The 17,073-nt window shown below is 50.3% G+C and overlaps 1 protein-coding gene across 5 annotated transcripts in view; it reads right to left on the bottom strand.

Annotated features, from left to right (window-relative positions):
• PHF10 (PHD finger protein 10) overlaps nt 1-17,073 on the bottom strand; it is a 963,279-nt gene that overhangs the window by 742,195 nt on the left and 204,011 nt on the right. For all 5 annotated transcript variants that reach the window (XM_085611960.1, XM_085611958.1, XM_085611959.1 and 2 more), the window contains exon 3: nt 7,779-7,909. In XM_085611960.1, coding sequence (XP_085468086.1) covers nt 7,779-7,909 — 131 coding nt within the window. The remainder of the gene's footprint in view (nt 1-7,778; nt 7,910-17,073) is intronic.

Here is a 17,073-nt window from a genome sequence, read left to right as displayed (position 1 = left end):
AGTCTTAAGAGTTAGAAGACGAAGAGGACAATTGTGAAGAGGCTCAAAGGGAGCGCACATCAGGAATGTCAAGACAAGATTCAAGTCCCACTGAGGCATTACGAAAGGGACAGGAGGGAACGTGTGAGTAATGCCTTTAAGAAAGTGTGACACTACAGGGGACTTAAAAAGAGAGGGCTGATCTGGAAGCTGTAAGAAGGCTGAGAGAGCAGCAAGATAACCTTTCAAGGTGCCCAGGGCAGAGCCCTGCCGGGCCAAAGAAAGAAGAAAGAGGAGAACCTCAGAAAGAGGGGCGGAAAGGGGATCCACAGCCTTTGCTGTGCACCATGCCACAAATTTGTTCCACCGGTAGGCGTATACCGTCTTTGTGGAGGGACGCCTGGCTGCCAGAATGATATCACAGACTTCAGGAGGCAAGTCAAATGGCATCAACTGCCGCCGTTCAATCTCCACGCATGGAGGTGGAGGCTGGACAGGTTCGGGTGGAGGACTGTCCCCAGCTGCTGCGACAGAAGATCCTCCCGAAGGGGCAGACGTATCGGAGGATCGGTCAACATACTGAGTAGCTCGGGATACCAGTACCTTCGTGCCCAATCCGGAGCCACCAAGATGACTTGGGCCCGGTCGCGCTTGATCTTCTTCAGCACTCTGGGCAGAAGTGGTATAGGCGGAAAGGCGTACAACAGACCGCAACTCCACTCGCGACGAAAAGCGTCGCCGAGCGAGTGCCGCCTTGGAAATTCCAACGCGCAGAACTGCTGAAATTGCGCGTTCTCGTCGGTGGCGAATAGATCTAACCAAGGCTCTCCCCACTGCTGAAAGAGACCTTGCGCCACCTCGGAGTTCAGACGCCATTCGTGATCCATCATGCACCGGCGGCTGAGTTCGTCTGCTCTGGCGTTCAGAGAGCCCGCCAGATGTTGAACCACCAGGGTGATGCCCTGGTGTTCCAGCCATGTCCAGAGGCGCAGAGCCTCCTGACAAAGGGTCCACGACCCCACCCCGCCCTGTTTGTTGCAATACCACACGGCGGTGGTGTTGTCCGTGAACACCTGCACGACACTTCCCCGGACAGAGGGAAGGAAGGCTTTCAGTGCAAGTCGGATCGCTCTCAGCTCCAACAAGTTGATGTGGAGGCGAGACTCCGCCGGAGACCAGAGGCCTCTGATCTCTGCCTCTCCCATATGGCCACCCCATCCCAGGAGGGACGCATCCATCACTACGACATGCTCCGGTAGGGGTAGGGAGAGGCTCTTGCCCGTGACCCAATCGCGGTCCGTGAGCCACCACTGCAACTGCTGTGCAGTGCCCTCCGAGATCAAGACATGGTCGGACAGGTTGCCGTGATGCTGGGCCCACTGAAACTTCAGGTCCCACTGCAGAGCTCGCATGCACCGCCTGGCGTGATGCACTAGTAGGATGCAGGAGGCCATCAGCCCCAGAAGCCGCAACACTAGCCTGACCGAAACCCAGGATAGAGGCCAAAAGATGGGAATCAGGGCCTGTATATCCCGGACCCGCTGTTCCGGTGGATGAACCCGGAACTGCGCCGAATCGAGAACCGCTCCGATGAAAAGGAGCTTCTGAGAGGGGCTCAGGTGTGACCTCGGCACGTTGATGGAAAACCCCAGCAAATGCAGGAGATCCGCCGTAGTCTGGAGGTGGGAGACGACTGCCTGGGGCGAGCTGCGACCACCACCATCACTTTCGTGAACACCCGAGGGGCACTGGTAAGGCCGAAGGGGAGCACGGTGAACTGAAAGTGCTCCTGACCCACCGTGAACTGCAGGTAACGCCGGTGGGCCGGCAGGACGGGGATGTGGAAATATGCGTCCTGCAAGTCCAACGCTACCATCCAGTCTCCAGGGTCGAGGGCAGCTAGAACCTGAGCCAAAGTTAACATTTTGAACCGTTCCTTCCGGAGGAAGGCATTGAGGTTCCGGAGGTCCAAGATAGGGCATAGGCCCCCTTTGCCCTTCTTGGGAACCAGAAAGTAGTGGGAATAACAACCACGACCTACTTCTGGGCTCGGAACGCGCTCGACGGCCGAAACTTCCTCGTGGAGAAGATTCAAATGATCCCTTGAGATACGGTGGTGCTGCGGTGGCATGGCTGGAGGGGTCGTCTCGAAGGGGAGGGAGTAGTCCCTTCGGACGATTTGCAGCACCCACCTGTCCGATGTGATGGACCGCCAGTGGAGCAGGTGATGGCGAACTCTGCCGCCCACTGGCGTGGAATGGGCCTGAAAGCTCGGACTAGGAAGGCTTTGAGGCGGATGCTGCCGGGGTGGATGTGGACTGACCGCGTCGTCCTCCAGTACCGCCTCGGCGGAAACCACGTCTGCGACCGAGTGCAGGTTGGTTCTGCGGCCGGTGGCTAGGCGGACGTGAGGAGGTGCCCCTTCCTTGGCCACGAAAGGAGCGAAAAGCGGAAGTTTGTGGCCGCGGGGCCGAGAGGCCCAAGGACGTGGCCGTAGCCCGGGAGTCCTTGAAGCGAGCCAGCGCACTGTCCGCTTTCTCACCAAAAAGGCGAGCGCCATCAAAAGGCATGTCCATGGACATCCCCTGAAAAGGACGTGGACCGCAGCCAGGCGTGACGTCGAAGCGCCACCGTGGTAGAAATCGCCCTACCCAGCGAGTCCGTAGTGTCAAGCCCACATCGGATTGCATGGCCCGCTGCATCTCTCCCATCGGCCAGGGCCGAGGAAAGCCGCGCCTGGGCCTCCTCCGGGCACAGTGGCAGTACGTCCTCCACCGCATCCCACAGAGAGTGGGAATAACGGTCCAAGAGACAGGCGGTGTTCAAAGACCGCAGGCCCAAACTGAGCGAAGAGAAAAGCTTCTTACCAAACTGTTCCAGTCTCTTGGAATCCCGGTCCGGAGGAGCGGACGGGAAGGAGGATTGGGAGGTAGAGGCCTGGATAACCAGACTCTCGGGGGTGGGGTGTTGGGACAGAAAACTGGGGTCACCCGGAGCAGGGCGGTGGCGCGCCTGGCAACGTTCCTATCCACAGGAGGGACTGTGGAGGGCTTGGACCAAGTGCCCTGCAGAACGTCAGTGAGGGCCTCATTGAATGGCAGCAGAGGCTTAGTGGAGCATGCGGCAGACTGAAGCACCTCAGTGAGGATGTTAGTCCTCACAGCCAGGGCAGGCAGCTCGAGCCCAAGGGCTTCGGCCGCCTTGCGCAGCACCACAGAAAAGGCTGCACCCTCCTCCGAAGCCACAGTCGGAGGAGAGATGAATCCAGTGTCTGGTGAGGTATCCAACCCACTGGCCTCCCCCAGTTCATCTGCCCAGTCCTGTGCAAGTTGGCTCTGAAGGGCCATAGGGTCATCAGACCCCTCCCAGTCGCCCCCGTCATCTGATTCCTGGTAAACAGGAGGAATGATCGGAGCCGGTCGATAGACAATATGTGTCTCTAGCGGCGTCGGATGCGGCGTCTGGCGGCGCTGCATCGGCGTCGGGACCGGACAGGGGCTGAACCGGGGATCGACGTTGACCGGAGCCGGCGTCGGGGGTGGTATCGGTGTCGGCACCGGCGGAGGAGGCGTAACGAGGTCAACTGGCGTCGACGGGGGCCCAGGCTCGAGCCCCTCGGGGACCTGCGGCATCGGGGCCGGAGCCTCCAACGGTGCCGGGGCCGGAGCTGCCGGCATGCGAGGTCGCCCAGTCGAGTCCGCGGGGCCCGAAGGCGCGCCAGCGGGCGTAGACGGCGGGGCCAGGTTCCTCATGGCCGAGAGGAGGGCACTGACCTCCGCCGGCGTCGCGTCAGTCCCAGGGACCGTCGGGTATGGGGACTTGCGCGGCGCCTGCGGCTCCTGCGGAGCCTCGGGGGTGGAACCACCCGGACCCTCGGTCGAGTCGCGCGACCGGCGAGGGGAGTCCGAAGAGCGGTGTCGCTTCTTGGAGTGCCTCGACTTACACGAAGACTTCGAGCCAGACGAGTGACTAGGTCGAGTGCGGCTCCGCGACCGATCCTTGGACCTCCTCCTGGACCCGGGATCGAGAGCGACGCGGAGCCGAGTGGCGAAGCTCGAGAAGCTTGCGGGACCGCTCCCGCCTAGCTTTCGAAGTCAGGGCCATACAGTCGGAGCACGACGCCGCGTCGTGGTCGAGGCCCAAGCAGTACAGGCACCGGCGGTGATGATCGGTCACCGACATCAGTCGGTGACAGTCGTCGCAGGCCTTGAAACCAGGCATCCTACCGGCACCAGAGTCGAGAAATGACCAAAAAGAGTCAAAAAAGTTAGTCAAAAATTGACTAAAGGGGTAGCTCTCCCGGATCTGCGCTTACTGGCACGGAAAAAAGAAGAACTGACGTCAGCGCGCGAGGGCGGCGTCTAAGTACTCCGACGACGTCATTCCGGCGCACGCCGCCGCCGACGGACGCGGAGGCGCACACGACGCCTAGCGACGCGCAAGGGGTATTGCTGACGAAAAATCTTCCGGATCCAGTCTGACGCCTGGGGATATTCTAAGGTGAGGAATCTAACTAACGTGTTTCTTTCAGATTGCCTATTTTCGTCAGTCCACCATCTGGTGTGCCAGAAACTACCCCCAGGTGATCAACAGCTCAACGGCCTTTTTGGAACAGGCCCTGTCTCATGAGATGTTGACTACTTTGAAGCAGGCAGTAGAGCCACTAGCAAAGTGAAAATACACACTTCCTCCACCAGTGTTGACTCTGGTGCCAGGACCCAGGCAGACTAGAAACTTCTCTGAAAATAAAGCACCATTGATCCATGGTGCCAGGTGATAAACAGAACCTCATTTACACGGAAAAAGAATTGGCAGCTCCACACGCCAAATTCTGAGACTTTTCACAAATGTGATCATCTATTTGGCTCAGGTCTGGATATTAAGCATTTTCCCATTAAGACATTGGATGATGAGAGTTAACGGGCTATCTATACTAAATAAAAAGAGGGAGCTTCCACAAGTAGATAAGAGTAATTACAATGAGGCATCCAGACAAAGATTAACTTCAGGTCAAACCTCAGCACTTGACACAATTTAAGAGATGTGACCTCCAGAACTGGGCTGTACTCAACAAAGTTTTCTTAACTTAGTACCACACGCCAAATGAGGGCTGTAAACACTGCATCGAAAAGTAGATAACACTCGAGACTGCGCCCCATATAACACCCACTACTAAACAATAATACAGATAACGGTCACCAGAAATAGGCAAAATACTTTAGAGATGGCTTTTGAAAGTACTTGCATTACAGCTGAGACATCAACAAATTGACAATACTCCAGACATTGCTTCAAGCATTTCACTCGACAATACTCCTGATAACATTTTCATAGCTGTGTTGGACATAGTTGGACGAGCTGGCACAAAAACTGGACAAAAAATATTTATGTGCATCACACAGAATGGTGCAAAATAAATCAAAGCTGTCCTTTTTAAGTTGGAGGATAATACGTATGAGGAGGCTTTGAAGGGTGGACCTACCACAGGTGAGGTGTTTAGATTTGAAATAGTATTCGAGATGGGGCTTCCATGCCCAAATGGTCCTCTGGGCAGGACATAAAATGTCAGATGGGTCTCTAGAGTAAGGTACAATGCGCTAGAGATGGCCTCTACAAGACTATCAATACTTCGGATGAAATGGTATAAACACGTGTGTCACGATCCCGCTGCCGGTTATACACTGACTGTCTTGTTGCGTGTATAGCTGACATCAGGAAACACCCTCGCGGGACTACAACTCCCGGCAGGCATCACGAGTCACGCCTTACATGATGCAGACGCGACGCCGGATGCAGGATTAAGAAGCGACGGAAGGAATCCCTCATCGCCGATAATTCTTTGGAACTGCCCGTAGCAGAATTCTCCTGCGAACATCTGACTTTTGGGCGGTAAGAGTGCGAAAGCACAAGCTATAGTAACGCCACTTCTGGAGGAAGGCGAGGGTGTATGGTAACCCTTGCTGATTCCTCCCCTGTACTCCTCCGTTGGCCGAGACCCGCTATGCCGGTCTCTTGCAGAGGAGTCTCAGTGTTACCGAGGCCGATTGGCAAAAGGCTGAACCCCCCCCCCCCCATTGGAGAGACCCAAATTCCCTGGTCTCATGCAGGGAGGTATGAGTCAGTTTTTCCATATTTTGGGCATTTGTGTTCGCATTGGTTAAAACAAAAGGCAAATGTGGAAGATTTCCAGGGGCACTTGCGAAGGACATAACCAAGGGCCGTGGCGTCAGTCATTGCATAAGTTGAGTCATTTAAGCCTGGTTTGCTGGTGACATTGTGAGCCTATAAACAAGCGCTAGCAGAACACCGACTGGATAGGGCAAGACTTTTATTGTTCCGAATTCCAGAAACAAATCTTCACCCTTCTTTCTTTTGTTGTTTTGTTCTCCTTATACTTTCTATAGGAGAGAGCGTCCGGAGAGGGTGTGTTGCCACTTAGGCTAGGCATATGGGTCTCACCTCAAGTGCAAGTTGTTTCATGAGGTAATCCTGCCGCAACCCTCTGCTCTCTTCTGTAGCGCAGGCTACACCTTCCTTACGTTTCAGGTGGGTGTGGGAGACATTGCGCATGCTGTTAGCTCTCCTTTACATACCTGGAACCATATGTTATACGCTGTGCTCATATTGTATTCTTGTGTCTTTCTCAGATCTCCCTCCCCGCCGTCCCTACCCTTTCCTTCCCCCGCTCGATTGCCCCAACAGTCTGTGTTTTCTTATATGCCAGACTTGGGGTTGTCCATAGTGGGCCCCTTTGGAGCATCAACACAGTCCTGAGGATTCAGAAAGGAGGAGCCTGACATAGTGCTAAACTGTGGACAGTTATGTGTACACTGTGCGGTTGTAACACAACCTCCTTTTCTGCTGATTTTGTCCCTCACCCTGAACCCCAGCGTTACCTTTTGGCTCCCTGTGGCTTCATCATATAGCTATCTTACTATAAGCTTAATCAATACAGAAACGCAAAGATTCGCAAAGACAAAGGAAGTCTTCTCTTCTGCTGCTTTAAGTAGTGGAAGGTTGGAACACATCCAATAATGCTCTACCAATTCTGCAGGTGAGTGAGAGGGATAGAGTTGTGTGTGTGGAAGTTGTATATGCTATTCTCCAATCTGTGCCTTACAGGCTCACGTGAACCTGGGCATCGCTCTACAGTTTCCCAGTTGGTAGCTTGGGGTGGGAGGGCATTTGAGCATCAGGGATACAATGAAACTGTATACCATCAATGGCGGGGCACTTCCATCAATATACTCTAGATGTTCTTGTATGGTTTAATTGGTTTCCAAAATAAAATTCTCACACAAAAAGAAAGTTTTTCATGCTTTCCACACTACACTGGTGCACTGTGCGACTCTTTCTTCATGTTTCAGGCACAAAAAGACTTGTAAACGCTAGTATCGATGGGGCTGGTAAGTGCAGAGGGACAGCGAATGTGTTTTATGTATAGTGTTCAGCTATGGGGTGAAATTTCCCATAATGTATTGTTATTTTTTGCCTTTAAGTAGCTGTTGCATTTTTTGTACCTTTAAACCTCTTCATAAAAAGATATGAAACAAAAGAGTCGTTCACAGTCACGATTAGTTTAGGGCTCAAATGGAATTTATTGTTTTAAATTGCACTGAAATAAAAATGCAGACATTGTGATGGGCAGGTTTGGAAAGGAGGCAGTGCAATGTGATAGTAATGAACAATTCGACAAGGTTTCTGTATCCAGCACAGCAGCAAAAACTATTAAAACCATGAAAAATAGTAAACTAATTTATAAAAACAGTAATAATGACGCACAAGTGTTCATACTATACCTGGATATTTCCGTTTGAAGGAGGTCACACCCAAATATTCACTGACTTGCTCCTGAAGCATGTAATATTCTCCAGTTTCATCAGGAGGCCATTTATATTCTATCAGATTTTCTGCAGGAAAGTAGCTAGATCTAAACAGAAACAAACAGCCAATTCCTGCGTCACAACACATACGTTTTTAAATGTTGAATATATATATTTTTTTAACTGTGCAAGTGCACACATTTCAAACGTTAAGTTTCTGCGTTCCTCAAAAATAAAGGTGTTGGGAAAACAAATGCACCCCACAATTCTGCCCAAGATTTTTTTTTTTTTAACTGTTTGCAGTCCCAGGAAAGAGATGAGAGATGAACATACCCACCCACCTGGTTGGCGGAAACTGAAAATGCAGCCAAATGTGGATTAAAATAGTTGAAATGCCTGTGGTATCTTTCAGACCAGAAACGCATTCCACACAAGTAACACTATGCAAAGGGTATCTCCTCATTGACCAGGACTTCCATTCCAAGCTTCTGGGCGGGACAGACTGATGGCAGAATTAAGAAATGCATTAACAACTCCCTATAATTAACAAATAGCTTAACCATGTCACGTGAAATTAATAATAAATCCCTTAGATGAAGTTACTCTTATGGGGTGTACTTTACTCCAGAATCCAGAGGCTCTTTCTCATTTTCAACCTGTGGGTGCCTGCCCCATTTACTGACTGAATTGGAAACCGCTTTTGTGGTAGAGATTTATGCACTCGGTACAATGTAGAGAGTAAAAAGAAGGCAAATGTATTTTTTAAATTAGGGTAAACAAGAGGGGGCGCTAGGTGGCGCACTTGCGGAATGGCTGCCACTGAGTGAAGCTCCTGCAGTTCGGCCAAATTATCCGTAAATCATCCTGTCCAATAGAGCTAATTCGACACACAACTAGGAGTGTATGCCAGCGGAACCGGTGAGGCATCTGGTGCCGTGCTTGAAGGGACGAGAGGCGGCCGTTTATGTTCCCTTGACGGACTCGATGCTGCAGCCGTGCGGGGACTGACGGGCGCTGCTGGTGGTCGGCGGCTGTGAATACGCTAGACTGAGGCTTCCCTCGTGGAGTCCAGGCCGCAGTGGAGAAATCCGGATCGCATCGCCCGGGTGAGTGCGGCTGAAGGGTCGCGCCCCTGTGTGTGGCAAGATAGACGTCGCAATATTCCTAAACCGGAGCAGGTGTGGCTGAGGCGCAGGGCATCTGGCGAGCGCCGGTGAGCAGAGCGCGCCGCACGTTTGGCGGACCCGCCATAGGCGGTGGCGCCATTGTGGTTGATTCCTGCCTGCGCCCCTGGACCCTAGGCAGTGAGAGGCCTCTCGCTCCCTGACCGATGCCCTTCCCTGGGGGTGAGGACTGAGGGGTGGTGGCGGATGGTCAGCTGTGCTGAGGAGTGTTCTGGCAAGCGGATCCTCATTCAACCGCCATCGGGCGCTGGATGCGTGTACGCCCTGGGTCCGTGTGCCTAGCGGGTGAGGCTGTGGAATACATGCTGGGTCTGGACTGGGGCATTCCTTAGATAACGGCGCGGCATCGCTGGAGCTTGATGCGCTCTGTTCTTTGGACCTCAGGTAGTGGGGGCAATTGGAGGCCACGGTTTCGCTTGCGTCCTGTGTGCCTTTGATGCCTGCAGCTCTGCTGGTTTGGGATGAACTACATGTTTGCACCCTATTGTGGGACTACTATGATGCATGATATCGATGTTGTCTGCTGACTACGTGCTGCGGTGAGCCCTGACTGCTGGAGGTACTGCTCCGGGGGTGTGCTCGGCCCTCAACTTTACAGCCCTGATTTGCCTGCTGATTGTGAGCCGCAAAAGATACAGCAGGCATAGCTATATGCTAAGAGTTTGTGGCGCCATTACTAATTTCTATGTGCCTGCTGTGGTGGGTGGGTCATAATAACTGATGTACTGTGTGGCGACGTGATCGTTGGAGGCCCTTGTGTGGTCGGGGTCTGTGGGCCCTTGCCACCTATCGATGGGATTTGATGCTCTGGTATCTGCTGGGAAGTTGGGGCGGGAGTGTAATGTCTGAGAGGTTGGATCAATAACAACGTGGTTGAGCACAACTATCAGTTCTCCGGATCGCTTGTCCATCCAGATCTGGTAGCTAGGTGGCCGCTGTGGTTGAAGGACAAGCTAATAATGGGGAAGCCAGACGCGAAACAACCGCGTATCAACTTTGAGACTAAAAAAATCTATGCGCTCTCAATCGACAGAGATAGATACGGGAGCAGAGGCAGGTGCCTCGTGTGGTGATACTGGCCCTAGTGGTGAAATGAAGGCGCTTATGCTAGAGGTCCGGCAAGGCCTGACTACGTTGGCAGATAAAATGGACTGCATGACCTCTCGTATAGACAGTATGGTACACAAGATTGATCAACATGGAGAGCGCATTACGGAAGCAGAGTGCAGGATTTCTGACAACGAGGACGCAACGACGCAGCTCCAAAGTAATGTTACCCAAATGGATAAATTGCTCAGAATAATAGCAGCGAAAAATGAGGAATTGGAGGCGAGGAGTCGCAGGAATAATATTCGCGTGCTTGGAATCCCTGAGAGTGCCAACACAGGGAAGATGGAGTCCTATATCGAGAAATTACTGCTGGACACCATAGGGTCTGAAGCGCTATCCTCACACTTCATTGTGGAGCGAGCGCACAGGGCGCTCGGTCCTCGGCCGCCTCCTGGGGCTGCTGCGCGTCCTATTATAGCCCGTATTCTAAATTACAGAGATCGGGACAATATTCTGAGGATAGCCCGTGAGAAGAAAACATTACACTATGATGGCACACCATTTACAACCTACCCAGACTTTACAGCTTTGGTGCAGGAGGACAGAAGGCGATTTCTTCCGGTGAAGCATAAGCTGCGCCTCAAGAAGCCTAAGGAAACTGCCGTGATCCCAGATAACCTAGATGCAGTGGACTAGTCAATGGCTGGTTGGCTGTTCTGTACGCTCGATGCCTCTGTTACACCATTGCTGCTACATGGGAGGGTATGAGAGGCCTGGTTGTTTGGCTGGAATTGATAGGCCGTGGGGGATCCATGGTGATTCACTCTATGTTGTTCATTTTATGATACCGGCTCAAGGGCTCACTAGGGCCGAACACCTCACTGACTCTGCCCGAGGCGGGTGCCCCCATTTCATTGCCTCGTGGTCGGTGAGGGTGGGTTGGGCCACCTAGACAGGTCCCCCATAAGGGAAAACCCCTAGTAGACTACGAACTAATGCAATGGTTGGTTAAAGAGGGGAGGGAGGGTGGGAGGGTTGTATTCTTTGGCATGATTGGGATGTCATTGTGGGTGGAGGTTGGGGGGGAAGTTGAGTGGTTTTGTTCCTGCTTAATGTATGTATTAACAATGATTGCAGACTTAGTGGTACGCAAATATGGTTTACTAGATAATTATCTGCTAAAAGTGAGAGGTCACGACACAACGCACAGTTAATTAATAAATGTCCCCTAGATCCAAGCCTAAGGTGCCTTTCCTGGAATGTTCGGGGGTTTGTGAGATCCGCGAAAGCGTAGGCAAATTATCTCCTACCTTGATCGACACCGCATTCAGGTGGCCATGCTGCAAGAAACCCACATGGACCCTCTGAGGCCTCCTGTTTTTCCCAAAAGGTGGGCAGACCACAGAATTTTTGCTTCTTATTCCTCCTATGCGAGGGGGACAACCATACTAATAAAAAAACATACACCTTTCACGTTTATCGGCTCAGTCAGGGACCCTCAGGGACGATATGTATTGGTATGGGGACGACTGGGTATGGCTTCAGTTATTATGGTCTGCTGCTACGGTCCCAACATTGATGCACCTGAATTTTTCTCTGTGCTTTGGGGTAAGATCATGGAGCTGGGATCCGCACAGGTGATATGGGGCGGCGACTTTAATGTAGCTTTTCATCCGACTCTGGATAGGTCAAATCCGGCTCCGCATCATTACACCAGGACACAATCGGTTATGTTGGAGATACTTCAGGAGGGCAGCCTGGTAGATGCGTGGCGTCTTCGACACGCGATGGTTAGAGAAGGTACACATAATAACACTCATGCGGGATCCTGGGCACGATTAGACTATTTTCTGCTCCCAAGGGATCTTGCACCCTCCATAACAGCAATCACTCACTTGGCTAAAACATTCTCAGATCACTCACCTGTCAAGATGGAGGTTAATATGCCCGGCTACAATACACCCAGACGACATTGGCGATTACAACCCACGGCCCTTTTGGATGCAAGTTTTCACATGGAATTGGGAGAGGAGATACGCGATTTTTTCAGTAGAAATAGACACTCGGTTGACTCCATAGAAATACTATGGGAGGCCTTCAAGGTCACCATTCGGGGATTCTGTATCTCAAAAAGTTTTGGGGTCCTGAAAGACCTATGAAACACACTGAAGAAATTGGAGCTTGAGCTTAAGACGTTAGAACGTGGGATGGCAGGGGGAGGAGGTATGCATGCACAGTTTAAGTTTAAGGAGAAGTTGGCTGACTATGCAGATACAGCGGCTCGGGAATCCAATTTTAGGGGAAAGTATTGGAAGGCGAGGAGGTATGGTGAGGGGGAACGTCCTGGTGGGGCTTTGGCGGATATGATTAAGAGGCCTAGGGGCTCGCAAAATGTTCTGGAAATACAAGGCCGAGATGGGGAAGCTCACATAGACAATACGGAAATTTTAGCTTGTTTTACAGTACACTATTCTACACTGTACACTTCACAACGCCAAGACAGAATGGAGCTTGAAAGTTACCTGGGTGATGTAGCACTGGGATGGCTAGAGGATCATCATAGAGAATTCCTTAGTGCCCCCTTTGAGCTCGACGAACTTCGAGAGGCAATTATGCAACAGAAATCTGGTAAGGCCCCAGGACTCGATGGCCTGCCAGACGAATTTTACAAGGCCTACATTGATATTATGGCCCCGGTGTTGAAGGACGTGTACATGGAGTCCATGGAGGGTGGCAAACTCCCCCCATCTATGAGGATGGCAATGATATCGTCATTGCTTAACCCTGGCAAGGCCCCTACCTCATGCGACTCCTATAGGTCTTTATCCCTATTGAACTGTGACACTAAAATCCTGGCTAAGGTCCTTGCCAACAGAGTGCTGCTCTTAATAGATAAACTGGTGTCACCTGACCAATCTGGCTTTGTGCCTGGGCGGGCTACCTCGCATAACCTCCGTACATTATTTTCCATCCTTCAAAACATAGCGCCAGATTTGCCCATGGCTGCGGTCTTTCTCGATGCCATGAAGGCATTTGATTCCGTGGAATGGGATTACCTTAATTCAATACTGTGCCGAATGGGCTTTCCATTGCTCTTCGTTTCTTGGATACGCCTGCTATATACTTGTCCCACTGCCCGAGTTCTCATAAATGGACACATCTCTGCCGAAATTCCCATATCCCGAGGCACCCGACAGGGGTGCCCATTATCTCCTCTGCTCTTCGCCCTTGCGATCGAGCCATTAGCCTGTAAACTGAGGCAACACCATCAGGAACGCGCTTTGCGCTGTAACTTGCGGCACATCCTAATATCGCTTTATGCCGACGACATGACGTTATACGTCAGAGATTCGCAAAATAATCTTAATCCACTCTTGCGGGAATTTATAGTGTTTGGACATTTGTCGGGCATCCATATTAATTGGGCAAAGTCATTGATTCTTCCCCTCACGTCTGCGGTGGCCAAATTTACACCGGATTTCCCCTTAGGTTGGTGTGAAGCAGACCTCCGCTATCTAGGGATTCAAATTGGAACTACTCGGGACGAGATACTACGCCTTAATTATGGCACGGCAATAGACCGCCTGGCCTGCAATGTCACGCGCTAGATAGCTTTGCCTTTGTCAATGGCCGGCCGTGCCTCTTTGATAAAAATGGTGATTGTCCCGCAGTTTTTATACCTTTTTTTGAACATTCCCGATCCCCCAGGACGACATTTTTTCGCCTTTCTTAGAACAGAATTGCTGAGATTATTTTGGGGAGGCAAACAGCCCCGCCTGAAGTGGACTGTGCTCACGAGGCCATATGTGCAAGGTGGGTTTGATCTACCAGATCTTGAATTATATTTTGCATGCGCACTGGCACACCATGCTTATTACTGGATTAGCCCATCGTGCTACAGGCCTCAGGTTGCGGCGTAGGATTGGTTGGCGGATCCGGTTCCGCTGAGTGGGGCGATTCATGCACCTGCACCGGCCAGAAACATGCCACCCACCACTATCACGAGTGCAGTCACTGCTTGGCTCAACATTGGTCAGCGTCTTAATGCTGCAATTTTATATTCTCCATTGATGCCTCTCTCCTATCATCCACAGATGCCATTATTGCAAGAGAAGGGGTTCCATAAGTTATGCACACGACTGAATATTGGCACATGGGGGGATCCCCTTTTATACATGGGAGATTCTGTTCGGCTGATCAGTTCTTCCGACAGACAATTCCCACTCCGTTAGATACATTCTTGTATTTACGGTTACAACAGGGGTTGCGGACCATTCTCCAGGAATTTCCCAAGGAACCGGACTCATTAGTACCGTTCCATCGTATGCTGTCTGCGGATAGCCCAAGGCATATGGTCTCTACACTATATCACACGGTACATACTCTTCAGCCAGAACCTACGCATATGGCATTGCACCATTGGTCCACAGATCTGGGTTTTGAACTGTCTCTTGAGCAATGGGGGTATTGTTGTAGGCAAGTTGCACGCATTTCCACCAGTTGCATATTGCGCATTATCCATTTTCGGTACATCCACCGTATCTATTGTACACCCGCAAAATTATACAGACTCAAGCTGCGTGACAATGACAGCTGCGACCGTTGTGGTAACCCGGGGGCTGGTTTTAAGAACCTGGCATGGGAATGCCCCAGGATCTCGGAATTTGGTTAAAGGTATTTGAAACACTCACACAAATGACGTCGGATGTCATTGAATGTAGCCCACTTGTGGCACTGCTGGGATATACTGAGCAGCTCCCACAGGCGTATCGCCGTTACGTTACACTTGCGCTATTATTAGCAAAACGAAGGGTAGCATGCAGATGGGGTAGGGGACGCGCCCCCAAATTTAAAGAATGGCTTGAGGATTTGATTTATAGTCAAGATCAGAGTTCCATTTATGCAGAAACGTTGCCCCGCAGCTCGAGACCCAAGGATATATGGGGACCACTTAAACAGTATCTCCTGCTACACGCCCCGGAGGGTTCCACATAGGTTGCATTGTTGAGCCTGAAGTGATAATGGCTGGATAATAAACTCAGAGCCCTTTAGTTTCCTCAAGAGAATGGGAGTGTGGTGCCGTTGTGATGCTATGTTCCTCCTGGGTTATGGCTATTTGCTGAACTCTATGTATGTGGGCATGTTGGGAGGCCGGGGATGGTGACAGCTTAGTGCAACTCCTCTCCTGAAATGGTTTAATGCTTATCTTTATGCGACCCGCCGAAAAATACATGAGTGTAGCGTGGAATGATGGCCTATGGACTTGTATGCAGGCCGTGGACTACGTTGGGACGAGCAGGGGTTACATGTACTTTGTTATGTATCTCATTGATGTGTATTGCTGTGTTGTGTATTACTTACGGAGATGCTGCAGTGACCGTCTGCAGTTTTGTTTTGTTTATTTTGGTTGTCTGTAAGCAAAACGTAATAAAGTTTAAAATAAAAAAACAATTTTTTTTTTTAGGGTAAACAAATTCCCTACCATTACCACAAGGCCTTCTTTAGACTGGCTGATAAAGTGATTAGACCGTCACAGGACTAGGGTACTTTTAGCTGGTGCTCTTGACTACAAATTTCAAATTGTCACCCTTACGGGCGAAGTCACATCATTACCATGCCTTCTGATCGCAAGGATCACTTTCACCAAATGTTGGATAATCTATAATACAAAAAGAAAGACACAACAAGGGCTATCAGAGTGCTTTGCACAGGGGTGATCTTAAGGGCTGCAAAGATAGACGGAAGATACCGATTGGTAACCAGGCAAGAAACCAAGGGACCAGGTGCTCAACAATTGTGTAGGGCAGTGTGAAAATACAAAATTATTATAGGTTGATGCTCCAAGGGGAGAGGGGTTGTCTACCAATTCAACCACATAAATTCCCACAGCAGAGGGGATACAGCAGAAACAAAGGGTCTCCCCCGAGCACTCAATAGAGTAATATTTAATCCAATATAAATGAGAAAGTCTTTGTATATTAGTCCAAGTTCCAATTCTTTATTCAGGTATCCAGTGTCTGAAATTCAGTCAGATAATATTTCCAAGACACAGCTTGATGCAGTGGTATACTCAAATAATTACAGCCAACATGTGTTTCGTTGTGTGTCGTAACACACATGTGACTTCTTCAGGGCTGATAATGTTGCCAGCTCATTATGCAATACAATCCGGATAATACGCTGTATTAAAATTGTGAAGTCATTGTAATTTGCTAAATTGTTCCTGGCAAGTAAGATAGATATACGGCATTCCTGAAATAATATTTCAATGTAAATGGTATTCCACTTACTTAAGATATAAAAAGCACAGCACGGAGTATGATGGCGCACAAATATAAGCGTAGGAGTAAAGGTTGAGATATGTTATAGTAGGGAAGATCACAAGTCCATGACCAGTAAGGTTTCCCTCGTAGTGGAAATCCCTCTGGTTGGCGTGCACCCATGTGGCTACTTTTACTTATGTTGCAGCACCCTGACAACGCTAGTAAGCCTGCCTTATTGATAATGACACCCTCTTATATTGTGATGTTGCATCTAGTATAGTTGGGGTATTATCGTTATAAGGGTCAGGACCCCACTAGAGGTGTATGATGATAGGAGGGTATCACCAAAGGTAGTCTCATCTGCATATATTGCGGGGGGAAGGAAGAAATAAAGAAAGACAGAAAGACAGAAAGAAAGAAAGAAAGAAAGAAATAACTTTTCCTTTATGAAAGAAAAAGTACTGACTGGGTGCTGTTGTAGCATACCAGCAAGCTGAATTTACTAGTCCACACCACCCCTGAGTAGGCCTTGGACTGCTCTACTTTGCTACTCTGAGTCAAGTGCTACAAAAGGGTAATTGGATTTCAGTAAAACGTATTTGAGAAGTTATTACTTGTGAAGGACTCACCTCCTTCTCAACTAATTACTCAATTTCATACACCCTTGTACAGCCCAAAAGAAGTTTGGCCCCAAAGTTAATATTTATTTTTTTGTTAAATAAACATCCAACAGTCACAAGCCATTTCAAACCGAGAAATCACCCCTGGGTCAAA

The sequence above is a fragment of the Triturus cristatus genome, chromosome 6, assembly GCF_964204655.1.
Source record: "Triturus cristatus chromosome 6, aTriCri1.1, whole genome shotgun sequence".
Taxonomy (NCBI): Eukaryota; Metazoa; Chordata; class Amphibia; order Caudata; family Salamandridae; genus Triturus; species Triturus cristatus.
This window is presented reverse-complemented; position numbering and strand designations above follow the sequence as displayed.